Source organism: Quercus robur, chromosome 9 (assembly GCF_932294415.1).
Source record: "Quercus robur chromosome 9, dhQueRobu3.1, whole genome shotgun sequence".
Taxonomy (NCBI): domain Eukaryota; kingdom Viridiplantae; phylum Streptophyta; class Magnoliopsida; order Fagales; family Fagaceae; genus Quercus; species Quercus robur.
Window position 1 is genome coordinate 40483839 of NC_065542.1, and position 25373 is coordinate 40509211.

The 25373-nt window shown below is 33.9% G+C and overlaps 2 protein-coding genes and 1 long non-coding RNA gene across 9 annotated transcripts; 1 reads left to right on the forward strand and 2 right to left on the reverse strand.

Moving 5' to 3' along the window:
* Positions 1-4371: 4371 nt before the first annotated feature.
* Positions 4372-8419, reverse strand: LOC126698347 (uncharacterized). Of its 2 annotated transcripts, XR_007646437.1 has the most exons (4): positions 8151-8419; positions 6537-6581; positions 5527-5684; positions 4372-5385 (listed from the first exon to the last, which is right to left on the reverse strand). It is a non-coding gene; the product is annotated as an uncharacterized LOC126698347 (long non-coding RNA). The 2 variants fall into 2 exon arrangements; XR_007646436.1 differs by lacking the exons at positions 6537-6581; positions 8151-8419 and adding an exon at positions 5935-6310.
* Positions 8420-17065: 8646 nt separating this feature from the next.
* Positions 17066-20064, forward strand: LOC126698350 (uncharacterized protein C24B11.05). 6 transcript variants are annotated; one of them, XM_050395517.1, is made up of 8 exons: positions 17066-17212; positions 17942-18007; positions 18267-18332; positions 18436-18533; positions 18644-18769; positions 18864-19163; positions 19285-19350; positions 19618-19773. In XM_050395517.1, the coding sequence occupies exons 2-8, from the start codon at positions 17956-17958 to the stop codon at positions 19624-19626; spliced, it is 717 nt and encodes a 238-aa protein (XP_050251474.1). In that variant the 5' UTR covers positions 17066-17212; positions 17942-17955; the 3' UTR covers positions 19627-19773. The 6 variants fall into 6 exon arrangements, with proteins under 6 accessions (XP_050251474.1, XP_050251471.1, XP_050251468.1 ...); XM_050395514.1 differs by lacking the exon at positions 19618-19773 and adding an exon at positions 19780-20064 and having other exon boundaries at positions 17067-17212; positions 18267-18299; XM_050395511.1 differs by lacking the exon at positions 19618-19773 and adding an exon at positions 19780-20064 and having other exon boundaries at positions 17068-17212.
* Positions 20032-23436, reverse strand: LOC126698351 (uncharacterized). Its single transcript, XM_050395518.1, has 7 exons — positions 23186-23436; positions 22296-22517; positions 21885-22026; positions 21664-21752; positions 21516-21570; positions 21246-21331; positions 20032-20485 (listed from the first exon to the last, which is right to left on the reverse strand). Exons 1-7 carry the CDS (start codon positions 23246-23248, stop codon positions 20330-20332), a joined length of 813 nt encoding a protein of 270 aa, XP_050251475.1. The 5' UTR covers positions 23249-23436; the 3' UTR covers positions 20032-20329.
* Positions 23437-25373: the final 1937 nt, after the last annotated feature.

Sequence of the window (25373 nt, forward strand, 5' to 3'; positions counted from 1 at the left end):
AATGGACGGATGCCATTAATAAATTATAATATGAAAATTTTGACACAATTTTCATAAGAAATATAAAAAGCTGTCAACAATAACTATTGTTTTATCATTCTCCCAATAAAATGTTTCTAAAAATAGTTCTTAAGAGCATTGGTTAACATTTCCTTTAATCATAACATATATAAAAAATCATATATATATATATATAGATAGATAGATAGATACAATAGAATTTAAATATATTGCATCTACTTCATTATAATTGTTTTTATTATTAAGTTAAAACACCAATTGGTTTTTAGTGTAGGTAAGGTTTGAACTCCAAATTTTTTATTTGACGATATGAAAGACTTTACCAACTGAACTAATTGGAATCCACAACTATAGTTAGTGTAAAGTTGTTGCTCCTATATATTGCATTAATTGTATAGTTTTTACATCACTCATTGATTTAATATTGCTATCTTCTTTCAAGATATGGATGTCCTCCTGTTATAGAGGAGATTAAAATTAAGAACAAAGTTTGTCTACAAACTTGGTTGTAGCAAACGGCTACAACTTCAATTAAAAAATTTAGTATGATGACAATTTTGAAAATCTAACCCTCGAATTGCATATTTTTAATGTTCTTAACATGTACGTCAAATTTCGTGCCAATCAGATGTTATTTACTATTTGATCCATAAACTTATTTTTTATGCATAATTTTAGACTACAAAAACTTGAAACTTAAAATTTAAACATTTAATTAATGATATAACTATCGGTATTTGATTTTTCAAAATTTTTGTAAGTATAGAGAATAAAAAAAATGTTATCCAATAATGGATTTGTTAAAATTTACATTAAATGAAAAAATAACTGAGTAAAGTTAAAATTAATACAGCTAGATTAACCATTACATAGTGCCCATTTAGCTAAGGCAAGAGAAGAGGCATCATCACAGTTTACTTTTAATGGTCCATTTGTGTTTTTTGCCAATTCCATCAGCACTCCTCATGGTGACTTATTAGTTACCTGACTATTCTTTTCCAGCAATTAAGACATAAAATGTCAACCTTCTAAAAAAAAAAAAAAAAAAAGACATAAAATGTCAAAACTCTTTTGGTTGCCTTCAATATTGTTTTCACAGCAAAAAATAACCCTCTCCATTGCACGGTATTCCTCAATTTTTTAAATCAGCTTACCACAGCAGCAAAAAAGCGAAATACTCTTTTGCAATGTGATCCCCTAAAACTTCCTATAGTGGATTTTTCATCTTTTTCCACCAAGACCATCAGTATTGGTGGTGCCAAAAACTTAGTAATTTGACACTACAAAAAGTTACTTTATCTATTTAATTACCACCTCACTTTACAAAGCAACCAATATTAGTGGTTTTATTTTAGTAGTCAATACAATAAAATAATATAAACAATACAATAAAATAATATATATACTACAATAAAAAACAACCACTACCAACACAATAAAATAATATATATTTTAATAAAATATTAAATTTTCTTTTACCATCTTAGCTCAAAAGCCAAAAAATTTGGCTTTGCCTCCACTGATGCAGCCCACTTTTACTAAAATTTGATGGTAAATTTAGCATTTTAGAAAAATGCCTACACCATTACTAATGTTCTAAAAGTTTTAATATTCAAAACAAACAAAAATGAAAAACATATAAATTTTTACAATGCAACTATTACTGTTTTATATATATTTAACATGGAAATTAGATCAACATTGTGCCTCTAAGTAGTTCACATTGCAAACAAGAAAGACTTCTGTAGAAATGTTATGTTTACAATATTTTTATAATACTTTCACTACAAATCTTAAGTGGAAGCTTGTTATTAGTTGTTATTGATGGCAAAAAAGTAATTTTAGTAATGGATTCAAATTAAAACTATTAAAAACTTAACCAATTATGATTTATTATGAAAATATTGTGAACTTAATACTTCTCTTTTTATATTATTGTTTTTTTAAACTAATTAATTTGTAGATATTTCTAGGAATAATGGGATATGAAGCTACACCAATCATCAAACTGTCATCATATACACAATGTATAAGAGCATTAGTATTAGTGGTGCTAAAAAGCTATATTGCTATTTTTAGCACCACCAAATGCAATAGTAAGGCTCCATTGGTGGAGCTATACCAAGATTTTTGGCTTCTTTGTTACAATGCACAGCCAAAGATGGCTATGCATGGTAGCTCAAAGGTATTTGTGGGAGCATTTTTTGCTCTAAGGAAACTCATGTTTATCCTTAGGCAATTTTTGCTTGTCCCACATTGGAAAGATGGCCTTCCCCTTTCTAGCTTATAAGGGATGTGCCAATTAGAAAGAGTACCACTAGTCCAATTTGGGACAAGCAAAAAATGCTCCCACAGTATTAAAAAAAAAAAAAAAAAAAACACTTTTTTATACCTGGGTTCACACTATTTTAATTATTTTACTGATTTCTTTTCTTTCTTTTTATTTTTATTGTAATGGATATATTATTTTATTGTGTTGAAAACTAAAATAAAACCACTGATATTAGATGTTGTGTAAAGCGATAAGGTAAAATTAATAGATAAAGTAGTTTTTTGTGGTGCCAAATAATTAAAATTATCACTCCACTAATATGGATGCTCTAATATGAAAATTATGCACTCTTAGTAGTTGAATATGTAGAATGTACTGTTTTTACAAATATTGTAAACATATTTATGATGTAGTTTTTTGTTGAATAATTTTTTTTTTTGGTTTCTAAAAATAGTTTTATAAGCATGATCTAATATAAATTTCTCTTTTGGAAAACGTGACGTGATCTAATATAAATTTTATATCTTTCATAACGTTTACATGATATTCTAATTTGATGCTCTTAAAAAACTATCTTACATTGACATAATGACAAAATAAAATTGACAAAAAATAAAAAAGAAAGAATAAAAGCGCCTCTAAGTCTCTAACTACATACGACATATATGGCGCATGCGGTGAGCCGATGAGGAGATCGGAGAGTAGTTTAACTATTTTTATATAAAAAATGACCAACATTTGCTTTTGACTTTTATATTAACACATGAAAATAGTTAATAGTTAATACTGAAGTCTCATAGGCGATGACGTAAGGCTTCAAAATGTGGAAGCAGATAATCAAAATCATATTATATTAGTCGCTAACCCGTGCGATGCACGGAAAATCTACCAATTTTTTCCAAATGATGTGACATTAGCTATTGGAATTCAGCATCAATTCTCTATAAAACAAAGCAAAACTCACAATTTACCAATGTATCTAAAAAGACCCATTCACAACTGATTGAGCTTCCATTTACTTGTGCTTCACTGTTTTTCTCTCCTTAACACCTAAATAGAAGCTTAATTAAAATTTTGAGAATATAATCCAACATGCAAAACCCAGAAATATCCCTAAAAAATCACAAACTTGGTCATTCATAAAAAATAAAAACAAATCTGGGTATCAAATAACTAAATATAAGAATTTAATTCCTCTCTGTTTCAATTTAAAACCAAATTGTGCATAAAAGCAAAAACATTTCGTTTGTTCTAATACGTCTTTAGTATCAAAATCACAAATTCATTAAAACCAAATTGTGCATAGAAAATTTTAGAGATTGAAAGACAACTTTAAAATGTTTTTTGTATCTTCTTCCTTTGTTGCTTTGTAGTAGTCCCTAAATATGCCCTTTTGTTTTCCTTGAGTACAGATGTTGGTGTGAGTTGCACATTGGTTTGAACATCAAGTTTTTGAAATTTGGTACAATCACCATCTTCTTCAATTGATAAGTTGTTGCTACATTCATTTGAAGTATCACTGATGTAAACTTGGCAATAGAACAGGTTGAGGAATGTATTACAACATATACATCTTAAATATCATATTTGTAATTTTTCTAAATTAAAGAATACTTCTGTCATTTTATCAAGTTGAATTGCTTTGTCAGTTTCTTCAAAAGAGTCAAAAAGTTTCTTAACAGTGTAAAATTCCGATCCATAGTTGAGATTATAGTCATTTAGTTGTATTTGGAAAACAAATTGTTTTCCTTTCAGATTTTCTACCTAAGTACAAAGTTAAAAACAACATCTAACTTTGTATTACTTATTTGTATCTTTAGTTAACAACCTCAAACTACTGGTAGGCATCCTACATCTACTATCAATTGCATCATTTCTTTCATGAAATTTAAGGTCCCTATCATTTTTTTTTAACATAATCCCTTCTATTATTCAGTCTGTTTGCAAAATCTTGATAATCTTAGTTGTTTATTCTTTGTTCTTGTCATCATCAATGCGCTTTAAAAATCACATTTAGGAGTATCATTTGAAAAGTCATATATAATGCAATTAATAAACAGTAGAAAGGGAGCACAACATGCAAACACAAGAATGCTTTACATATCTTTAAATAAACTACATCAATTTAAATAAATAAATAAAACATATTAAAAGAAAAACATTAAGGACCTTGAACTTTGTGAAATAAGGTTATAATGTTATTACATATAAAGTTATTCATCAGCCTTGTCTCAGTCTTGTGTGCACTGCAAGCAGTAGCTGGAGCATTTGAATCAACTGCAGTCTTTTCTTTTCAAGGCAACACTTGCAGCGGTACCCCACATTCCATCTTGCCTTTGGATGGTTGTCCTCAGAGGTTGCTATTAGAGATATTTGAAATCACGGTAGCAGCCATAGCCTATTGAGGTTACAAAGATAGAGAGAGGGGGAGTGCATTATCGGGTTCAAAGTAGTTCTAAGTTCAAACTAAGTAAAATATTTACCTAAAATACCGTGCTAAAAATAAAAATTAAAAATATTGTTGAGGTGTAAAATTGTGAAGACTCCAAAGCTAAGGTGGCACACTCTTAAGAGGCCAACTTTTTATTAACATTTGAATTTCCTTGCAACCTTCTATTAACGTGAAGCAAACAAACATAGCCTATGTTAATATTTCTCACTAAGTGCTTTTTTAAGAATCTGCCAATAACTACCAAAACGTCCTGGACTTTGCATCAATTCCTAGTACAATGCCAACAATTACCAATGATCACAATACAGCTAACACTAAGTACAATAGAAGCATAATGCATATTAGCATGTACAACAACAACAAAAAAATTTCACAAACAACAGCACCAGGCCTTAGTATAGCAGCACACAGCAGCAATAATGTTAGTTTGAATATTGGAAAATGAAGATTAGCCTTATGACCATAGGAGCAACATAGAAAGCCTATTGACTAAAACCTTATATTCTTTCCTTTTTTTTGGTAAGTGAAAAACTTTATCTTCTTTCTAAATCATTTTATTTCAAATTACTGAAGCTCACCCTTCCAAGGGTTCAAAAGAATGATGACAGTGAAGCATAAGCAGCTGTGAATAGTTGTCGGCCTAATTAAACCATCAACACAATAATTAGACTACAAATATGAGTTATATTAATAATTATTTTTCACAAAATTAAATCTAAAAAAACTAACAAATAACAAAACCTAAATAATATTTAACACAAATTTTTGTTGTTAAAAATACCTGTACTGGTAGTGGTTCTTGCAGTATATGAAGGTGTCAAGAGATAGGGTTGAAGGTGGGTGATGATTTGACATGGTAGTAGTTTGACAGTCCTAGAATTCCTCTCTTAATCTCTCTCCATCCATCTCTGTGTGCACATTTACGATTACCTTTATCGGCTACAAAATCATAATAAGAAATTATATTAAAAAATTAATGAGATGGAAACAAACCCAATTAATTGAACAAATTCTAAGGTGTGATTAGACTATTATAATCCAAATCGATTTTTGAAACCAACAATAATCAAACTAAAAGCAATTCAAATATAAACCGATTAGTAAAACTAAATAAAAGTTAAAACGATTCAAGAATATCTAATGCTATTCGTACTAAAATGGATTTAGTTAGAGAGAGAGAGAGTGTGACCTTCTTGGAGGAGTTGGCTCAAATGGGAGTGGAGACTGAGTATTGAGGAGACGGAAAGAACAACAACTCTGACTCTTGCTCGTCCACACTTACGTTGTTTTCTACTTTCATCATTAATGATATATTGTCTACGTCGAATACTCCTTTCAAATGGCTCATCATCTCTTGTTCTTGTTTGGCCTAGGTTACATACTAATTATTAGGTTACATACTAATTATGAGTTTTTTAAAGAAAAATATTTTTTTAATATGTCAATATCGTTCCCCTTCCATTTCTCTTTTAAGATAAAATTAATCTTCGTCTCAATCTTGCATAGAAAGCAGACTCCATGCTTGTGGAATAAACTAAAAGCAAAGCATTCACAAAAATTTAATTCATAAATATAACTATATAGCAAAAACATATATTACAAATTAACAGTTAGCTGTTATAGAAAGGGGAAAAATTGAAGAAAAATATAGCATTCACATACTAACTTCAGAATTAAAAAAAAAATAAAGATGTGATTATGGTCATATTCCAATTTCAAATTCTCTCTACAAACATATTACCAATAAATATGCAATAAACAGTACAGAATAAAGAAAAGACTGGTAAATACCTGACTTTCCTCGTCTTGTAGTTGTATTACCAAATAAGCCATTACCTGCAAAACCATAATAATCCAATTTTCAGCCAAGAATCATTAATAGAAGACAAATAGTACAGTGCAGAAAAAAAAAAAAAAAAAAAAAAAAAAAAAAAAAAAAAGACAGATTTAAAACAACAATCATATATTTGCTGCTGTACACATATATAAGCAACTTTTTCATCACAATGATAAAAAAGCATAATTGGGAAAACAGTAGGGGGGGGGGGGTCATCAACCTCAAATGCGCCATTTGCAGCATCTCCATATTGTCCAATGCATTGGGCACAGCAATTTTACACACCAATATACTGCATTGCTGCCCATTAATTTCATATATATAATATATCCCAAACCAAAGTCAGATCCCAGGATTACAAAAAACCCAGATATATATTTTCAACCCATAAACAGGGCAAAACCCAAGTGGGGGACTTCCATTGAATTTGGTTCAATTTGCAATGAGAGGAATAAGATGATGACATTAGAATTTAAAAGGCTAGATATCAAACTAAGATTGGAAAAACTAATAAGGAATTGGGACAAAAGAGCTGTAAGTAGTATTGATTCAACTTTTCACTTTGGTCAACTACAACAGAGCTGTCAAGATGTTTAACCATTAATTAATTAACTTATCTTCATTGCTAATAATGAAAGAGTCAATAGCTTCAATGCCAAAAGACAACATAAAACATTATTTGGATCTCACAGAGTATGAAGCTGCTCTAATTTTATTTTTGATAGATTAATAAAAGTTTACAGTTCCTTATAGATAAATGCCATTAATTAGAAGTGTGCAACTAAAACAACCAAAATAATTTAAACTGACAGGACTCCAACAAACCTTTGATTTTACCTAAAACCCTTTTCATAGATCCACCTCAACTTCACAGAACATACCAACTAAGAGGACCAGTCTGCAACAAACCTTTCATATAGTTATATTAAAGTCTGTTGAAGTTAAAACGGAAAAAATATGAAGCTATTTTATCAAACAATTTGCATGCATATAGCAAAAGGCAAAATTTGAGAGAGGGAGAATGGGGTGGTTTTCTAGAGACTCTATACCCATCTAATATTCATGTAGACAAAAAGAAAGCTATTTAAAGAATAAGGAGAAAAGATACCTATATCAAAACTAAGCCAACCAAAACCTATATAACGCACAATTATTTATTTATCTAAATTACTGGTAGTGGTTTTAGGAATATGACATTGACGGAATGGTGTAATGATAACAGGTGGCGGCTTTCGTAGGGGTGACCCTCAAATTTCTCTATGAACCTTAGAGACCCTGTCTCTCTCTTAATTTTGTCTCAAATTTAAACAATGTAAGTAGAACTATCTCCAGCAGAGTTGTTTTTAGAACCCATAAGATGATTAACCAAACAACATAGTGAAGAACAAATAAAAAATAAAAAATCAAGAGCATATCTGAAACCTTAAACATGATTTATTTTAAAGAATTTCACATTCCAAAAATTACATACCCAAACCTAAGCCTAAATCAAAATCAATTCGATCGAAATCCCTAAGCCTAAATCCTATTTAAACGATAAAATTTTAAGACAAATCAAAAAACCTTACCAGTAAAGGTTTTGACGTGGTGAAACCTAGTGAAGTGGATATGGGTGAGAACGATGGTGTTAGGCAAATCGGTGGTCTGAGGAAGGAGATATCGGATGCGATGGTGGGTATGGTGGATGCGATGCCGTCGTCGGTGGTCTAATGAAGGAGATCGATGGTCTTAAACAAATCGTTGGTCTGAGGAAGGAGATATCGGATGCGATGGGAAAGGCAAAGGATTGGGAAAGCCAAAGCAATGTGAAAGGGAATGGGAAAGGACGTTGCGATCCCGTCTTCGGTGGTCTGATGAAGGAGATCGATGGTCTGGAAAAGGTAGATGATCGATGGTCGTTGGTGGAAAAGGCAGAGGATTTGGAAAAGTAGAGCTTCGTGAAATCCATCGTGAAAGGGAATGGGAAAGATGTTTTTAATACTATTTTTTTATTTTATTTTATTATTTTTTTAATACTGTGCTGATGTGGAAAATTGTGGGAGGTTCAAAAGCTTCGGTTTTATATATATATATAGATTATATCATATACTAAAAGTGGGGTTTAGAGTCTAGACGCTGTGGTTGCATCAAATGACTTCACTATATTATGAAGTTTTTTTTTTTAGATTTTTAAGAAAAAATATATACAATTTTTCTTCTTCTATAATTTCTAAGTTGATAAAAATTGGGTTTCGCACAACTAGTTGGGCTTAGATGTCATGGTTGCGCCAAGTGACATTACCATATTACATAAAATTCTTTTAGATTTTAAGAAAAAATATATACAATTTTTCTTCTCCTATAATTCCTAAGTTGATAAAAATTGGGCTTAGATGTCGTGGTTGCGTCAAGTGACTTCACCATATTGCATAAATTTTCTTAAATTTTATATTTTATGAAAAAATATATACAATTTTTCTTCTCCTATAATTTCTAAGTTGATAAAAATGTTAATTTGATTACAATCCAAATTCTTCATCTAATCCAACTAATTCTTATTTTTTACATGTCGTGTATTATAAAAATAATAGCAACTTTCTTATTGCAGTAATTTTTATATAAAAACAACATTATATATGTTCTTATATAAGTGTTTTCTAAAATTTCAAAAAGAGATTAAATTTAGTTGGTTGGTCTATCTAAAATATTATCAACAAAACCTAAAATCAATAGGATAGAATTACCTAAAATAAAAGACAGAATTTCAATAAATAAAAAATACATAAAATAAAGCAAATAAGATAGAATTAAAAAAGAAAGAAAGAAGAAGAAGATAGAATTGAATACTATTGTGTATCAACATACGTTCGTTTTTGTTAATTTTTTTAAGTTCCTTTTTTTTTGGACAAATATGCATTTTATGTCATATTTTTCCTAAAAATCAAGTAATAGAAGAAAGTAGTATTTGATTTACAACTACAACTACATTTGTGTCTATTTAAAATGTTATCAACAAAACCTAAAATCAATAGGATAGAATTACCTATATATAAAAAAAGATAGAGTTTAAATAAAAAAGAGAGATAAAAAATACATGAAAGAAGAAAGATAGTAGATTTTAAATACTGTATATCAAACTACATTTTGTTTTTAGCTACTCTTTTTTTTTTTTTTTTTTTTTGGTGTGTGGATAAATTTGCATCTTATATCATCTTTTTCCTAATAATAAAGTTAATAAAAAAATAAGTATTTGAGTTTCACCTAAACTCCTTCTTTTTGTTCATATCATCTTCTTCATAGCCTAAAATTCTCTCTATATACACACACAATTTTTTAGTGTATTATTCTTTCTACTACTTACCTTATAAATTTATAATTATTTGCTAGATTCTTCTCTTCTCCTTTCTACCCTACCTACAAACTTGCATGTATTTTTTTTTAATCAAATTGAATAGATTTTGTGTATTTGTTGCTTTTTATTATATATTATATGATTTTTATCAACAAGTTTTATAGATAGGTTGAAATTCTATGTTTGATCACACCTTTTATTATTATTTTTTAGACGTCAATATAGTAAGCAATATATTTGTATTTTTTTTTCTTATCACATGATTATTTGTTGTAGACATCAACATTTTATTGTGGATTATTTTATTGTGGATTTAATTTGTTATGGTTTTTGTTTGGTGCTTTGTTCCATGTAATCTATCTTCTTTAATTAAAAGCAAAATTTGCTATTAAACATGAAATTGGATACGAGAGAAAAAGAATGATCTAAAAATGTTCTTATATCCATCAGTCAAAATTCCTATGCAAGTCTATCTTTACTTAACTCCATTTTCCTTTTTTTAAAATTCAGAAATTTGGATATTTTTTCATTAATGAATTGAGATTTTGGCTTTTCAACTGTTTCAATTATAGAATTCATTATTTTTTCATGTGTAATATTAATATTTGTGTTTTTTTATGCGAAAAAAATAATATATGTGTTCTTAAAGGCTAAAGCACAATACAATTACAAACATTACTTTAAGTTAGGGTGTTATATTTATTTATTTGTAAGTTAGAATGTTACATTAAGTTAGGGTATTATATTTTTATTTATTATTAAGTTAGAATGTTACATATGGATACATATGCTAGTTTTACAGCTAAATGGGTGATATAACTTATAACCATTTGAATAAAATCAACACTAAAACAAATTATTTAAATATTAAAATAAGAAATAAAAATTAAATTTCTTTTAGATGTACAAGTACAATTTATTTGTTAATCTTAAATTTTGAATTAGACAGAACCAAGGTCTTGCATGGTCCTCGGATTCAAACCTATGGGGAAACTAGCTACTTCAAGAAGGCCCAAGTACTAGACAGAACCAAGGTCTTGCATGGTCCTCGGACACAAACCTATGAGGAAACTAGTTACTTCAAAGAAGAGTCTAAGTACTAGATAAAACAAAGGCCTTGCATGGTCCTCGAACTCAAACCTATGGGGAAACTAGGTACTCCAAGAAGGCCCAAGTACTAGACAGAATCAAGGTCTTGCATGGTCCTCGAACTCAAACCCATGGGGAAACTAGCTACTCCAAGAAGGCCCAAGTACTAGACAGAACCCAGATCTTGCATGGTCATCGGACTCAGACTTATGGGGAAACTAGCTACACCAAGAAAGCCCAAGTACTAGACAGAACCAAGGTCTTGCATAGTTCTCGGACTCAAACCTATGGGGAAACTAACTACACCAAGAATGCCCAAGTACTAGACAGAACTAAGCTGTTGCATGGTCCTCGGACTTAAACCTATGGAGAAACTAGCTACTCCAAGAAGGCCCAAGTACTAGACAGAACCCAGATCTTGCATGGTCCTCGAACTCAAACTTATGGGGAAACTAGCTACACCAAGAAAGCCCAAGTACTAGACAGAACCAAGGTCTTGCATGGTCCTCGGATTCAAACCTATGGGGAAACTAGCTACTCCAAGAAGGCCCAAGTACTAGAAAGAACCAAGGTCTTGCATGGTCCTCGGACTCAAACCTGTGGGGAAACTAGCTACGCCAAGAAAGCCCAAGTACTAGAAAAGAACCAAGGTTTTGCATGGTCCTCGGATTCAAACCTATGGGGAAACTAGCTACTTCAAAAAGGCCCAAGTATTAGACAGAACCAAGGTCTTGCGTGGTCCTCGGACTCAAACCTGTGGGGAAACTAGCTACACCAAGAAGGCCCAAGTACTAGACAGAACCAAGGTCTTGCATGGTCCTTAGACTCAAACCTATGGGGAAACTAGCTACACCAAGAAGGCCCAAGTACTAGAGAGAACCAAGGCCTTGCATGGTCCTCGGACTCAAATCTGTGGGGAAACTAGCTACACCAAGAAGGCCCAAGTACTAGACAAAACCAAGGTTTTGCATGGTCCTCGGACTCAAACCTATGGGGAAACTAGCTACACCAAGAAGGCCCAAGTACTAGATAGAACCAAGGTCTTACATGGTCCTCGGACTCAAACCTATGAGGAAACTAGCTACTCCAAGAAGGCCCAAGTACTAGACAGAACCAAGATCTTACATGGTCCTCATACTCAAACCTATGGGGAAACTAGCTACTCCAAGAAGGCCCAAGTACTAGACAGAACCAAGGCCTTGCATGTTCCTCGGACTCAAACCTATAGGGAAACTACCTACTCCAAGAAGGCCCAAGTACTAGACAGAACCAAGGTCTTGCATGGTCCTCGGACTCAAACCTATGGGGAAACTAGCTACACCAAGAAGGCCCAAGTACTAGACAAAACCAAGGTTTTGTGTGGTCCTCGGATTCAAACCTATGAGGAAACTAGCTACTCCAAGAAGGCCCAAGTACTAGACAGAACTAAGATCTTGCGTGGTCCTCATATTCAAACCTATGGGGAAACTAGCTACTCCAAGAAGGCCCAAGTACTAGACAGAACCAAGGTCTTGCATGGTCCTCAGACTCAAACCTATGGGGAAACTAGCTACTCCAAGAAGGCTCAAGTACTAGACAGAACCCAGATCTTGCATGGTCCTCGGACTCAAACTTATGGGGAAACTAGCTACACCAAGAAAGCCCAAGTACTAGACAGAACTAAGGTCTTGCGTACTTTTCGGACTCAAACCTATAGGGAAACTAGCTACTCCAAGAAGGCCCAAGTACTAGACAGAACCAAGGTCTTGCATGATCCTCGGACTCAAACCTATAGGGAAACTAGCTACACCAAGAAGGCCCAAGTACTAGACAGAACCAAGGTCTTGCATGATTCTCGGACTCAAACCTATGGGGAAACTAGCTACACCAAGAAGGCCCAAGTATTAGACAGAACCAAGGTTTTGCATGGTCCTCGGATTCAAACCTATGGGGAAACTAGCTACTTCAAGAAGGCCCAAGTACTAAACAGAACCAAGGTCTTGCATGGTCTTCAGACTCAAACCTATGAGGAAACTAGTTACTTCAAAGAAGAGTCTAAGTACTAGATAGAACAAAGGCCTTGCATGGTCCTCGGACCTCCTGCTTTGTGGAAACTAACACGCGTTGGCACTTGGCACCTTTCTAAGCATTTAAGTTAAATTCATTCATGCCTCGGTCCTCGGACCAGACGCCTAAAGCAAGTTGAAGCTATAAAAATCATCGTAAACGTGGAAAAGAATCTTAGTACCCGGTGATCCTCTCGGACCGTTTACTTTAGGTTACACGTCCTCGGACGGTCACAATATTCGCAATGAAGAACATATGGTTGTTGTCCTGGTTAATCTTATATAGTTAACTTACTTAAAGTTGGCAATGGTGTGCCCGTCAGTTTTGATAGGTTCAGGATGACAACTCTTTACCATCAGCGGCGTTAGTTCTATGCACTATTCAAAAGAAAAGATACCAGCACATACATCCATAAAATAATTATTGCAGAAAAGAAAGGGTACACAAAATGAAATAAAGTCGTCTTTTTATTAGATAAAGAAGAAATACAGTGTACATGAAAGGACTTAGACAAGCCTATATCGGAAGCTAACTATAAAAAGCAATCCACGGGAACGATAAATCCTCAATCTTGCTCCAGCAGCAATCGAGCAAGTATGGATGGCGCCGGTGGTGGAAGAGAAGAAGAAGCAGGAACGCCAAATCCACATACTTGCTCTAGCAGCAATCGAGCAAGTATGGATGGTACCGGCGATGAGAAATCCAAACCCGCACATGCGTGACATACGACGCCGGATGAAAATCCAAATGTTGTCGCACCAAAAATCTGATGCAACTTACACCTGCTTCGGATTTTGACTGAAGGAAGAGAGACTTCTTTCTTGTCCAGTCGAAAGGGAGAAATATCTTTGGCCTCCGTCTCCCTCGCCCTAACTGTGTCACTCTGAATCTCGGAGACACTCGTGGCTTTTGAAGAGGGTTTGGTTCCTTCACCCTCACCCTTATCCTCAACCATTTCATTCCCTAAATCTCAATCACTACCTTGGTGGGATCCTTGGGAACATTTGGAGAGTTAAAAGCCGAAAACTCCCGTAAAACTCAAGGGTTTGCGAATAAAGAAGATGATCTCCCCCCATGTGTCTTATATAGGGGGCAAACTTGGTGGCAATCAATTCGTCCAAATCTCCAAGAAAGAATTACAAGCGAGATAAATCCCGCTCAATTTCCAAAGCAGTCTTCAGCCGTTGGATTTGCGTCACCTCGTAAAGAGACCTTAATAAAAGTGCGTCTCGGTACCGAAACGGTAGGAACGCAGCTTGGATAAACTAAAAGAATGTCTCATAGTCAGGAACGTGTCTCAGGCAAGCGCAGAGGCTTTGGCATTGATGGAGGGCAAGACTGGGCAAGCCATGACAGAGGCCTGATGTCACCAAAACCCTCCTCTCCATCCGAGGAGCCGAACAACAGGATTTTGAAGGGCTATTGTGGGGGGTACAAGACCGGGAAGCCCATGTCAATGTCTACGTTGGGCCAAGGGCCCAGTCCAAGGAAAAACCCCTCCTCGGCCATGGGAAGGACCCTTCTCGGCCATTGATGTAGCCGAGGACAAAGGGAGCAACTTGCTACTGGTAGTGACACTCCGGGTCATTTCACGAAACAAGAAAAGTACTAAAACAGAAATGGACAACAAAGAAAAGGGAAATGTCTGAGAAAAAGGCTGTCATTATTGCATTCAGTGCTTTGAGCTTAACATAGTCATGCTTTTCTACCTTTACAACTACTCCCAATAACTGGAGGGAAGGGCGGATGGGACAAGTACCTGCCCTGGGAACCCAATTCAGGAGGAAGAAAACTACAATAAAAAGGGGGTGGGGGGAGACAGAAAGAGGGGCTAAAAACCCTTATCACACCAGAGGCTCCAGAAAAAGCTCCTTGGACCATGCCGAGGACCAGTCTTCCTTGGTAAGCTCAGTTCATCTCAGCTTGATCATGAAGAACATCGTGTTAATTGTTGTCCTTACACTAAAACCTAGTTTTTTGACCCACTCTCTACAAATTCATTGTACCGGGCTCACTGGTTAAAGGTCTCATACATATTGGGTCAGGGGTTGAAAAACGTGACCCTACATCTACCATCTTCCATTCAATTAATTTTGGACTTATATATGAATTTTTTAATAGAAAAACTTTAAATTTTGGACTTATATATGATTTTTTTTAATAGAAAAACTTTACTTTAGTTTTATTATCTATTTTAATTTAATTTTTATTAAATTAATATTTTCTTTAGTGTACACATGATTCTTAATTAATCGTAATATTTTCACATTAAATTTAGATGTAGTTGTTAAGACTTAAGAGTTTTGTTGTTCAATTGGTACTTTTCGTGTAGTATAAAATAGATAATCAAATGTGGAGTGGTTTGAAAAGTGAGTATATAAAATTAAAAAAGTAAATTCTTATGCTAAAATAGTAAAAAACATTTCATATGATAAACTGTGACCAACTGCATGTCACTTTCATATAAATCTACCATTTTTTTTTTCCATCACTCACAATTAGCCACATCAGATAGTTATGAAAATTAGCTTAGGATTGGTTACGGTTCTATAATTTTTCGTTCAATAAACTACAATGGAGAGAGTAGCACCTCCCATGCATTATCCCGAGGGAGGCACAGCTGCACAGGTCATGCCAAAACAGGCAACTCAAATGCGTATTCACAAGATATGGAACTAACCTTCTTTTCTCGATGGTCCCAAAACCAAAAACAAATGTTTGATATAACCTATAAAGGGGGTTTATGTATAATTTCTTAGAAGTTAAAAAACTTTCACTTTTATTTATATTTATTTATGGGTGCAAAGAAAACAAATAAGACTTTGGAATAATGGAATAGTTTGCTTCTAAAGGTCAAAACGAGTGAAAAAGATTCGTTTAGAGGGCATTGGCATGACTGGCTAAGGGAGGCAACCGTTTAAGGATGCAAATGGAATCACAATTCACAAGAAGCTTTTGTGAAATTCAAGTTCCATGAAAATTACAGGGTATTGTCCAAAACTAAGTAAAATAAGAAAGTGTTGCTGATAAAATCTTGTTCCGGCAAAACGAATCTCCGCTGTTTCCGACCCTGTACATTGCATGAGAGCATCTTGTTCCGGCAAAACGAATTTGTCGTTCTCTAACATCAAATTCCATTTACATTTGCCAATATGCAGTTTGCAATGTGGGATGACAATGACTTGTAATTGAAGCTAGCGAGGTATTGTTCATGGCCATTCCACGGGGCAGCATATTTGCGTGTATACCCTTCTTGAGTAATGCAATAAGGGAGAGAATCGTATCATCCAGGAATGTAAAAAGAAAAAAAATGCGCTATTCACATTTTTTAAGTGCATATTTCCACACTTGACACATGAAATATGTGATGTGTATGAACAATGTACACTAAGGAGCTAGTGTGCAATAATCAGTGTCAATGTGATAAGAGTAATGTTTATTACACTACACGTTAATGTACACACTTTATCACACGCAAAAAAGCAATTGAAATTAATTTCCAACTGGAAATTGTGACTCAACTCACAATTTCAGTTGTTTTTTTGCGAGTGTGTAAAGGTGTGTGCAACAAGTTTTTGCCATATGATAATGTCGTTGCTAAGATAAGAAAATAGCCATGAAATATGCTTTTATTCCGAATACCTTTGGAAATTGAAAAGAATAAACCTCATCTTTATTTCCCACTGTAGGTAATCCATAATCTCATTCATATATCCTTTGATTCCATGATGCCAGCAGGCCAATCTAGACTATTCCTAATTCCATGAAAAAAAAAAAAAAAAAACCCAATAGCCCTGCTCCGCATAATTATTGGTCATGGTGCACTAAGCACTCATCTTTTGTTATTGGGTCATACTGTAAGAGGAATTTTAAGAAATGAAGCCTATAACTCTAGTAGGTGGGTTGTGATGAGACATGAGACTATGAGATCATAGACAAATGTTGAAAATGACTGGTAACCGAAAGCAACACGAGTCATGACTCTAAACACATTTAACACTTTAGAATTATACTAAAAGAAAGATAAATTGTGCTCACCACCTCAGACTTTGCAAGTGTCACCTCTCTCAGCACCTTCCTCACATATTTGTAGTATATATATGCCGTGTGTAAGTCATTATTGAATCAAGCGACAGAGCAATTATAGTCATTGTATTATTTGAGGTATTGGTTTATTATGTTGTACTATGTTCTTTATATAGAAAAAAGATATCTTTTTTGCTTTCTGTTCATTGTTTTCTTCAACAAAGACAAGTTTTGAGATCATTTCCGCATGGTTGTGGTTAATTTTGATGAGCTTGCATTGATTTCATCATATGTTCCATGAAATTTGCTTAATATCTTTGTCCTATATAATCTGGGAGAGGATAAGGTATATACTCAAAAATAAAATGGAAGCTTTGAACCTTTTATCTATGCTCTTAACCTCTTTTTTGCTGAGTACCTTTGCTCTTAATTTGTTGCACTTCTCGACAGCTTAATCAGGTCTTTCTTTTCTTTTTCTATTCTTTTTTAAAAATTTGATTTGTTTTCTCTGCATGGTTTTTACTGTGAATTCTTCCATCTTCTCCTTTCTTTCATAGTTATTACTTGTTTGCTTGAATGGGTTTGATCGTACTAGTTCTAGTTGATGATTCTCAAAATCAAGGATATCAAATGTAAAAAACAGTGAATATGATTGTTTATATGGCCATATGCTCATCCCTGCAAGAATTTTAAGAGAATGATTTGATAAAGAACTGTTACCCCCTCACCCTTTAAGGTTTTTGACTCCAAAATTTCCTCTTTGTTATGTGAAGGGAAGGCAGCTTTTATAGAGTAGGATTTGTTCTGAGAAAACTCCTCTTAAGTACTTGTGTTCTACAATCATAAAGAAATAAAACTTTCTTGCAGAGATATTCTTGAAGATGGACGCTGTTAGGAGGTGCAGTGGAGCCAAATATGACTGCTTGCTCTTCGGTATGTCGTAATGCAACTTAATCTACTTAGTTTAATGTTCTATTGCATTGCTTTAATAATGAAATGTTACTGTCCCCTATTTTATAAAAAACCCAACTGAGCAAATTTTTGTGTTTGATCAACCAGTTAGAGATAGAGACTGGAAATTTGACAAAATAATGTAGTCTTCATGATTTAATGTTAGAAAACATCGTTAGCATAGATGATAAATTATATATGTAAATGTTATTGATCTTTGGGTTCCCAACATGTTCTGCAGATATGGATGATACTCTGTATCCCATGAGCTCCGGTATCAACTTGGCTTGTCGCAAGAATATAATGCGTATGATTGTTGACACTTATGATAATGATGATGGTGTCAACGGTGGTAATACAGTTACAATGACAGGGAGATTGATAAATTTTTTTTAAAAAATTTGTTGTAGAGTACATGTTGCAACATTTGCACATGGATGAAAGTGAAGTACCAAGGATGTGCTTGGAATTGTATAAGGAATATGGGACAACAATGGCCGGTCTAAAGGTAAAATAAAGATGGATTTCTTGAAAATTATCTGTCAATATTAATAATTTCCTGAATTATTCTATTCTGTTTATACTTGGGAGTTCACAAATTTTAGTCTTTCCCTTCAGGCTCTTGGTTATGAATTCGATGACGACGAGTTTCATGCTTATGTCCATGGAAGACTACCCTACGATGCCCTCAAGCCAGATCCAGTTTTAAGGAATCTTCTACTTTCCATGCCACAGCGTAAAATAGTATGTCAATACTGTTCTACTCTTTCACATTCATGTTCACAAACAAGACAGCAATATGTTGGTAATTCTAAGCTGTTTGAACTGGTTTTTTCAGATCTTCACTAATGCAGACAAAGCACATGTATCTCAAGTTCTAAGCAGGTTGGGTTTGGAAGATTGTTTTGAAGGCATCATTTGCTTTGAAACACTTAACCCTCCCCAAGAACCAGTTGGGTGCATTGATGTGCCAGTTGATAATTCAGTCCTCTCAGGAGATGCCCCAGAGCCAGAATCCTATAGTATAGGTTTAACTGAGGGTGGAAGTTTCAACTCCAAGTCACGAATCCTCTGCAAACCCTCTGTGGAAGCTATTGAAGCTGCTATTCAGATAGCAAACATTGACCCAAAGAAAACAGTAAAATTCAATGCACATCTCAGTTTTTTTTTGGGATAAATTTATCTCAACTTTAAAACCATTATTTGTTGCTTTAAACATTGCCGAAATGAGTAACAAAAATTTTCTATTCCTTTCTCAGATCTTCTTTGATGACAGTGTTCGAAACATTGCAAGTGGAAAAGCAGCCGGACTTCATACTGTTATAGTAAGTTTTGAGTGGCGTTGTAGTATAAAGTACTGCAAGTTTGCAGCTTACCTAACTAAATAATCCAAACAAACAAAACTAGAAAACGTTAAAAATCATCTTGGAACCCAATAATAAAGTTAACCCCCACCCAGAAAACAAAAATAATACTTAGAGACAGAGTACAAATATAAAAACAAACTCAGCACAGGTGAGGATTTCTTCATATGCTCATGTTCCAGATGGCAACATATTTCATTATTATCAGCATTTTTTACCGTGTTGCAGGGCAATTGAATCAATCATGTTAGGATGGGAGATGGTGCCTTGGATTAGATTCACATCAACAATGCATTATTAGCATGAATGACTGCTTTTCTCTACTACCATAAGGGAATAAATAACATAGACTTTGGTCAAATTTAATGAATGTGAGATTTTTGATGGCAGGTGGGGAGCTCAATATTGGTTCCTGGTGCTGACCATGCCTTGAGTAGCATCCACAATATAAAGGAAGCACTACCTGAAATATGGGAAGGTGAAGGAGAGCAGATCGGGCAAGTTATTCAGTCCAGTGCAGTTGCAACCGTTGCCCTGGCATAATTTCCCCCCGGCAACACATTTATGTTTAATTCTCGTGCCATGTAAAATAAAAACACTGATAAATTCCTATGTCAAGTTTAGCTTATTATACAACATCTATGAAACAATGAATACAAAAATCTTATTCTCCTAGTTGCCACCACAGAATGGTATGTGAACTGCCTATGAATTCATGTAAGTGAAACAATTTAGTTGACCACAACACATGCCAAATCCTTGCATTTGAAATTTGGATCCACCCTACTAATAATACACGCTCCTCTACTGCTAGCTTATATAAAATCATCCGAAATTTCCTCAGCTAACATTAATAATATCTCACACATAGTATTTTTTGCTAAATCAATTGCACAGTCACAAAAAGTGATAATTAGGACATCATGCATCAGCAGATAAATCAGGCACCTACAGGTAGCTCTCCACAATTGATGATTCTGCATGGCAAGCGAGGACTATCTGACCTGCTTGTCTCCTGGGATTCCAGTTTTCTCACAACATCCAGTCCATCAATAACATTTCCAAACACAACATGGCGATTGTCCAACCAAGGAGTCTACATAAAGCAAATTAAGGACATTATCTATAAAGAGTTTAGAGTCATGGAGATCCAACTTAACCTAACAGAGACTTGTGTATAACTACTTTAATTGCCTGTGATACAGAAGGATCAGGTGGTGGTATGAGATAAGTAAACATTCAAGTACATGGACTAAACATGGTCACCATGGTAAACTTGTGTTTACAAAAAAAGGCTAGGGGACCAGTAAAAAGTTAATACCCTTCAACCAGAAATGACACAGTTGTAATTTAATAAATAAAACTCCTGAAACTTTCCAATCATTCTACTTTCTTATTTAAATGTGTTATTAGTTGAAGCCATCCAGTCAAAGACTCTTGGCTTCTTCCATGAGGTGTTTTGGCAGGCCAGTACGGATCATGCCTCCAGGCTTGCCTTGAGGTAGGTAAGGCTAGAGAAGTATTGAGGAGAAATGTCACTGTTCAATCTTGCTGAAGAATATTGTTATCTGTATATTCATAATTCACCTCATAATTCTGTATATTCTTATTTGAAAATGATTTATTACTCAACTTAGTGAAGAGCCATGCCACCTCAATAGCATTGCCATAAGAATGTCAATTAGGGGTAAAGAAAATTTCCAGGTATTCAAGAGATAAATTTTGTTCTTCAAAGATTACTGAAGTAACATTTTCTAATACTACATGTGATATATGATGACTGGTTTTAAAAGTGAAAAGAATGCAATGAGAAATACTATCAAACCAATTGAAAAGGATTACAGCAGCTATCTCACCTTGACTGTGCAAATGAAAAATTGGCTCCCATTGGTATCAGGTCCTGCATTAGCCATGCTCAAAACTCCAGGCCCTACATGCTTCACTGCAATTAATGCCTGAATGTCAGTAGTCAGTACCATAGTCACTGTCATTCAAATACTTTCCCAAGAACTCTAACTGAATTCCTTATATTATGAAGCAAGATAAAGACAATAGAGGAGGAAGATTTTGAAGTGCTCCTCATTATTGAAGCAAAATGCTATCATTGAGGTGCTAGTAAGACATACATGCAAAGCTCTCATCTTCAAATTTAGAACCATAGATGCTGATTCCTCCAGTTCCCTGCAGCCATTAAACACCTTAAATTTTGGCTTAGTTTTAAAGCACCTACCTTTTGGGTACACACCCACACACACACACACGCAGAGAACTCACATCTCCTTCAGTGAAGTCCCCTCCCTGGATCATGAAATCTTTAATAATACGGTGAAAGGAACATCCTTTGTAGCCATAGCCTTTCTCTCCTACATATAGATATTTCAATTTAATCTTCAAAGTGCGCCATTATACAATTTATATCAGAACAACAACAATAACAACAGCGGCAGATGTCACAATGTTTCTAAAGAATTAGGACTAATGTGAACAAAGCTTGCCTGTGCACAAGGCTCGAAAATTCTCTACAGTTTTTGGAACAACGTCTCCAAATAGGCCCATTACAATTCTACCTACAGGTTCACCCCCAATGTCTACATCAAAGAAGACCTTGGTTGTCACTTTCGCTTGCAGCTCTAGTTCCTAAAATAACATAACATTTATAAGATAACCAAATTTTTGAATGCAATGAGGATTATAGGAAATATTCTATGCATATAACAACAATGTATAAGGAGTTAAAAATGAGAAAGTATCAATAATGCAAATTTTCTTCTCAAACATGTAATTTTATCACTATCATGAGATTTTTGGTTTCTATTGGCAGAAATCTTTCTTCCAATGTTTTAGACACGATGAGGAGATTCTCATTAACAAGTACCAAAAGCACGGTGATTAAATCATACACTTACAGTTGCCATTGAGTAGCACACCATTCTTTTGTACTTAATTGAAGGTGCTCTTGAAAGTTGTATGACAGAAACACTAGAGGCAGAGTGAGATTTTGAAGTCAATGCTCTTGCAGTTGCAGGGTAGCATAGACGTGGAGCTTGGGAGTAGCCTGAGTGCAAACTTGTAGAGCCGCATACAACATGTGGCATATGCACATTATTCACATTTGGTCCATGACTACCCTGATAAAAAGAAAAGAATGCTCACGTTAGAAACTAGCAAGTGTAACAACAAAGAAGGGTGAATATTAAGCATTAACCTGCATTTTCTTGCAAGCAACCTAATAGTCACAATAAAAACAATATTAACAAAATTGTGCTTTTATGTACTGTCTGAATCTCTGAGGAAGGTGATATGAGCAAAAGAATTAGCTTTAGCATGGTATGAAAGAGAATAGCAAAGACAAAACTAAGGTACCTCAGATTCCCCAAGTAAATTCAAACACATGGCTGCATTGACCAATACAGCACAAATAGTGTCATCTTTCCCAAGGACAATTAAAATCAATATAATCATGTGTTTGAATTCAATTGAGGATCCTAATAAGCAGTTGTGCCTCAATTTTGCCTAAATAGTAATTTGTACTTGGAGGTAATGTTAATAGTATTGTAACTGTTAGTGGGCAATAACCCAATTGCTTGTTACAAGTGGATTTCATAGTAAATTTAACAAATTTCAAATTAAAATTTTCAACAACTATACGTATCAAAGCAAAAAAAAAAAAAAAAAATCTACGCAACATAAAGCAAGATTGATTGGATAAACCAGTTAAACTATAAATTTGACTGAAAATCTAAAAGCCCAGTTGGGATTGAGATATAGGGAGATGAAAAAAAGTAGAGTTCTGAACCTGAAAAAGAGAAGGAAGAGTGGCATGACAGTGCACCAGTTGCATTGAGACTGTAGAGGCCATAAGGGCTGACTGATAGTTTAGTAAAAAAGTTACAGAAAGAAATGCCTCAAAAAGACTATCTTTGTTCTCTCAGAAAAGAGTAGAGTAGAAATCTCAAATCTGGATAGGAATAATAATAGGATAGACAGACACAGACTAAAGAGTGGAAGGGAACTAGAGAATAGTAAATGGGTTGTTGTGTTGGGGACTTAGGAGATTAGGATTGGTCGGCCTTGGCTTTTTGTCTTTTTGTTTTGGTGGTGGAGGCCTTGTGTTACTCGATCACCTTGTGGTCGCGGTTGGATTTGCATCACCACGGCCCAACCCACAGTGATTCCTCCGAAGGGGTCATCAAATTCTTAGCAATAGGTCCACAGCCCACACCACACCTCCATGCAAATATGGGAAATAATTAGGTACCCAATGTACAAATTTTTTTCTTTTTACGAGGGCATGGTACACAATGTTACTCTAATTTGTTTTGAAGAAGTCGATTCTTAGACTTGAACTCGTGATCTATCGCTTTTAGTATAAGACACTTATCATTGCAATAAAATTCTACCTGGGGAAATAATTCTAATTCAAAAATAAATATAATTATTCTTAGGCTAATTATACATTGAAAATCTTTTTTTCTAAGCTCACTTAAACTTTGCATACTCTATATAAAGGAAAATGTAATTGTAAAATGGTCCAAGCATAGTGAAAGGCCTCCTTGATGCATCGACAAGGCAATCAAGTGGCACGATTTATGGTTGCTCATGTTGAAAGAAGATTATATGAATGATGTTTGATTTGATGAATTGTCCTCTTTACTGTTGTTTTGAGTCTTGACAAATAATGTACTCTAAATTTGGTTATCTAAAAAAAAATTTCTACATTTTCTTTAAAAAAAATATATAAAAAGTTTAGTGAAAGGCTCTAGGTGATGGTTTTGGCCTTGAAGTTATTATTAGTTTTTTGTACATTGTAAAGTCTATTCAAGTGAACTTCTCTTTCTTTCTTTTTTTTTCTTTTTTTTTTTTGCTTAATGGAACTTTCATTAAATCCAAAAACTAAATATTAAATAACACAAACTTCATAAAGCAGGCCTTTAAGACTTCCAGTTCCCGAGGAAAATTGTTCTAGGTTTTTGGTACGGTATCTAAGAGTACTTGCATTTTGAGTATGCAAAAAAAACTTTATTTTACCTTCTTAGATATCACTTTATTTATTTTACAATTTTATTTTATAACTCATCTAGCATTTTAGTTTCTATTTTTACATACAACTAATTAAAATAATATAAACCATCCCACCAAAATAATAATATAAATATAAAGTGAGTGAGACAGTGAGAGAGAGAGAAAGAAAAATTGAATAAAATATATTATTTTAGTTTACAAACTCATGAATATTTAGAACTTATTATTCACATGTTGTAAAAAAATTTAGGAATATATCCCCGAATGGAGTTCTTTTTTAGATATTCAGTGGCTATTTTAGCAATTTGGGGGATTTTACATCCTCAATACTAATGCTCTAAAGACATTATCAAGGGAATGATTTTTTATTCTAGTTGGCATAAATTCTGGGCAAGACTTAGGCATGCATGTTGCATTAGCGTCCTTAAATACATTCAAACATATTAGTATATCGAATTTAATTGCTTTAGAAAAGATAATATTATTATTTTTATTCATAAATGCAACCGTGTGTTTAAAGTTAATATTATTATTTTTATGTGCACCATACCTAAGTTTTGCCCAAGGTAAAACATTATAAAAGAATAGAAAGATGGGTAAATACCTTTTTATTTATTTATATACAAGATAGAATTTCTATTCTAATTTAATTTAAGTGTATATGCGTGTGAATCTTTCTCCTAAAGACTTAAACCTCAGCTTTTGCCCCCCACACCTCGCAAACACTTATGCTTATGGAGTGATTATCGCCCTAAGGGTGTGTGGTAGTGGATATAATAGCTTAGGTGCAATACATTAGATTCCCCAATTAAATTTAAGCACTTAGTTGCATTGACCAACCAAATACAACCACTGCTATTATTTACAAGGATAATTAAATTTCATGCAACTAGGTATTTGAATTTAATTAAAGAAACTAATTTATCACACCCATAATTAGTTAGTTAATTAATATGCCTAAG

What these genes read in the sequence shown, in the direction of transcription:
- LOC126698350 (XM_050395511.1), top strand. Translation starts at nt 17,956, where the DNA reads ATGGACGCTGTTAGGAGGTGCAGTGGAGCCAAATATGACTGCTTGCTC. An exon ending in ATATGACTGCTTGCTCTTCG is followed by an intron (nt 18,008 to 18,266) that starts GTATGTCGTAAT and finishes CATGTTCTGCAG; the next exon opens with ATATGGATGATACTCTGTAT. An exon ending in TTGTCGCAAGAATATAATGC is followed by an intron (nt 18,333 to 18,435) that starts GTATGATTGTTG and finishes AATTTGTTGTAG; the next exon opens with AGTACATGTTGCAACATTTG.
- LOC126698351 (XM_050395518.1), bottom strand. Translation starts at nt 23,248, where the DNA reads ATGGCCTCTACAGTCTCAATGCAACTGGTGCACTGTCATGCCACTCTT. An exon ending in CTCTTCCTTCTCTTTTTCAG is followed by an intron (nt 22,518 to 23,185) that starts GTTCAGAACTCT and finishes TCTTTTTATCAG; the next exon opens with GGTAGTCATGGACCAAATGT. An exon ending in GGGACTTCACTGAAGGAGAT is followed by an intron (nt 21,571 to 21,663) that starts GTGAGTTCTCTG and finishes TAATGGCTGCAG; the next exon opens with GGAACTGGAGGAATCAGCAT.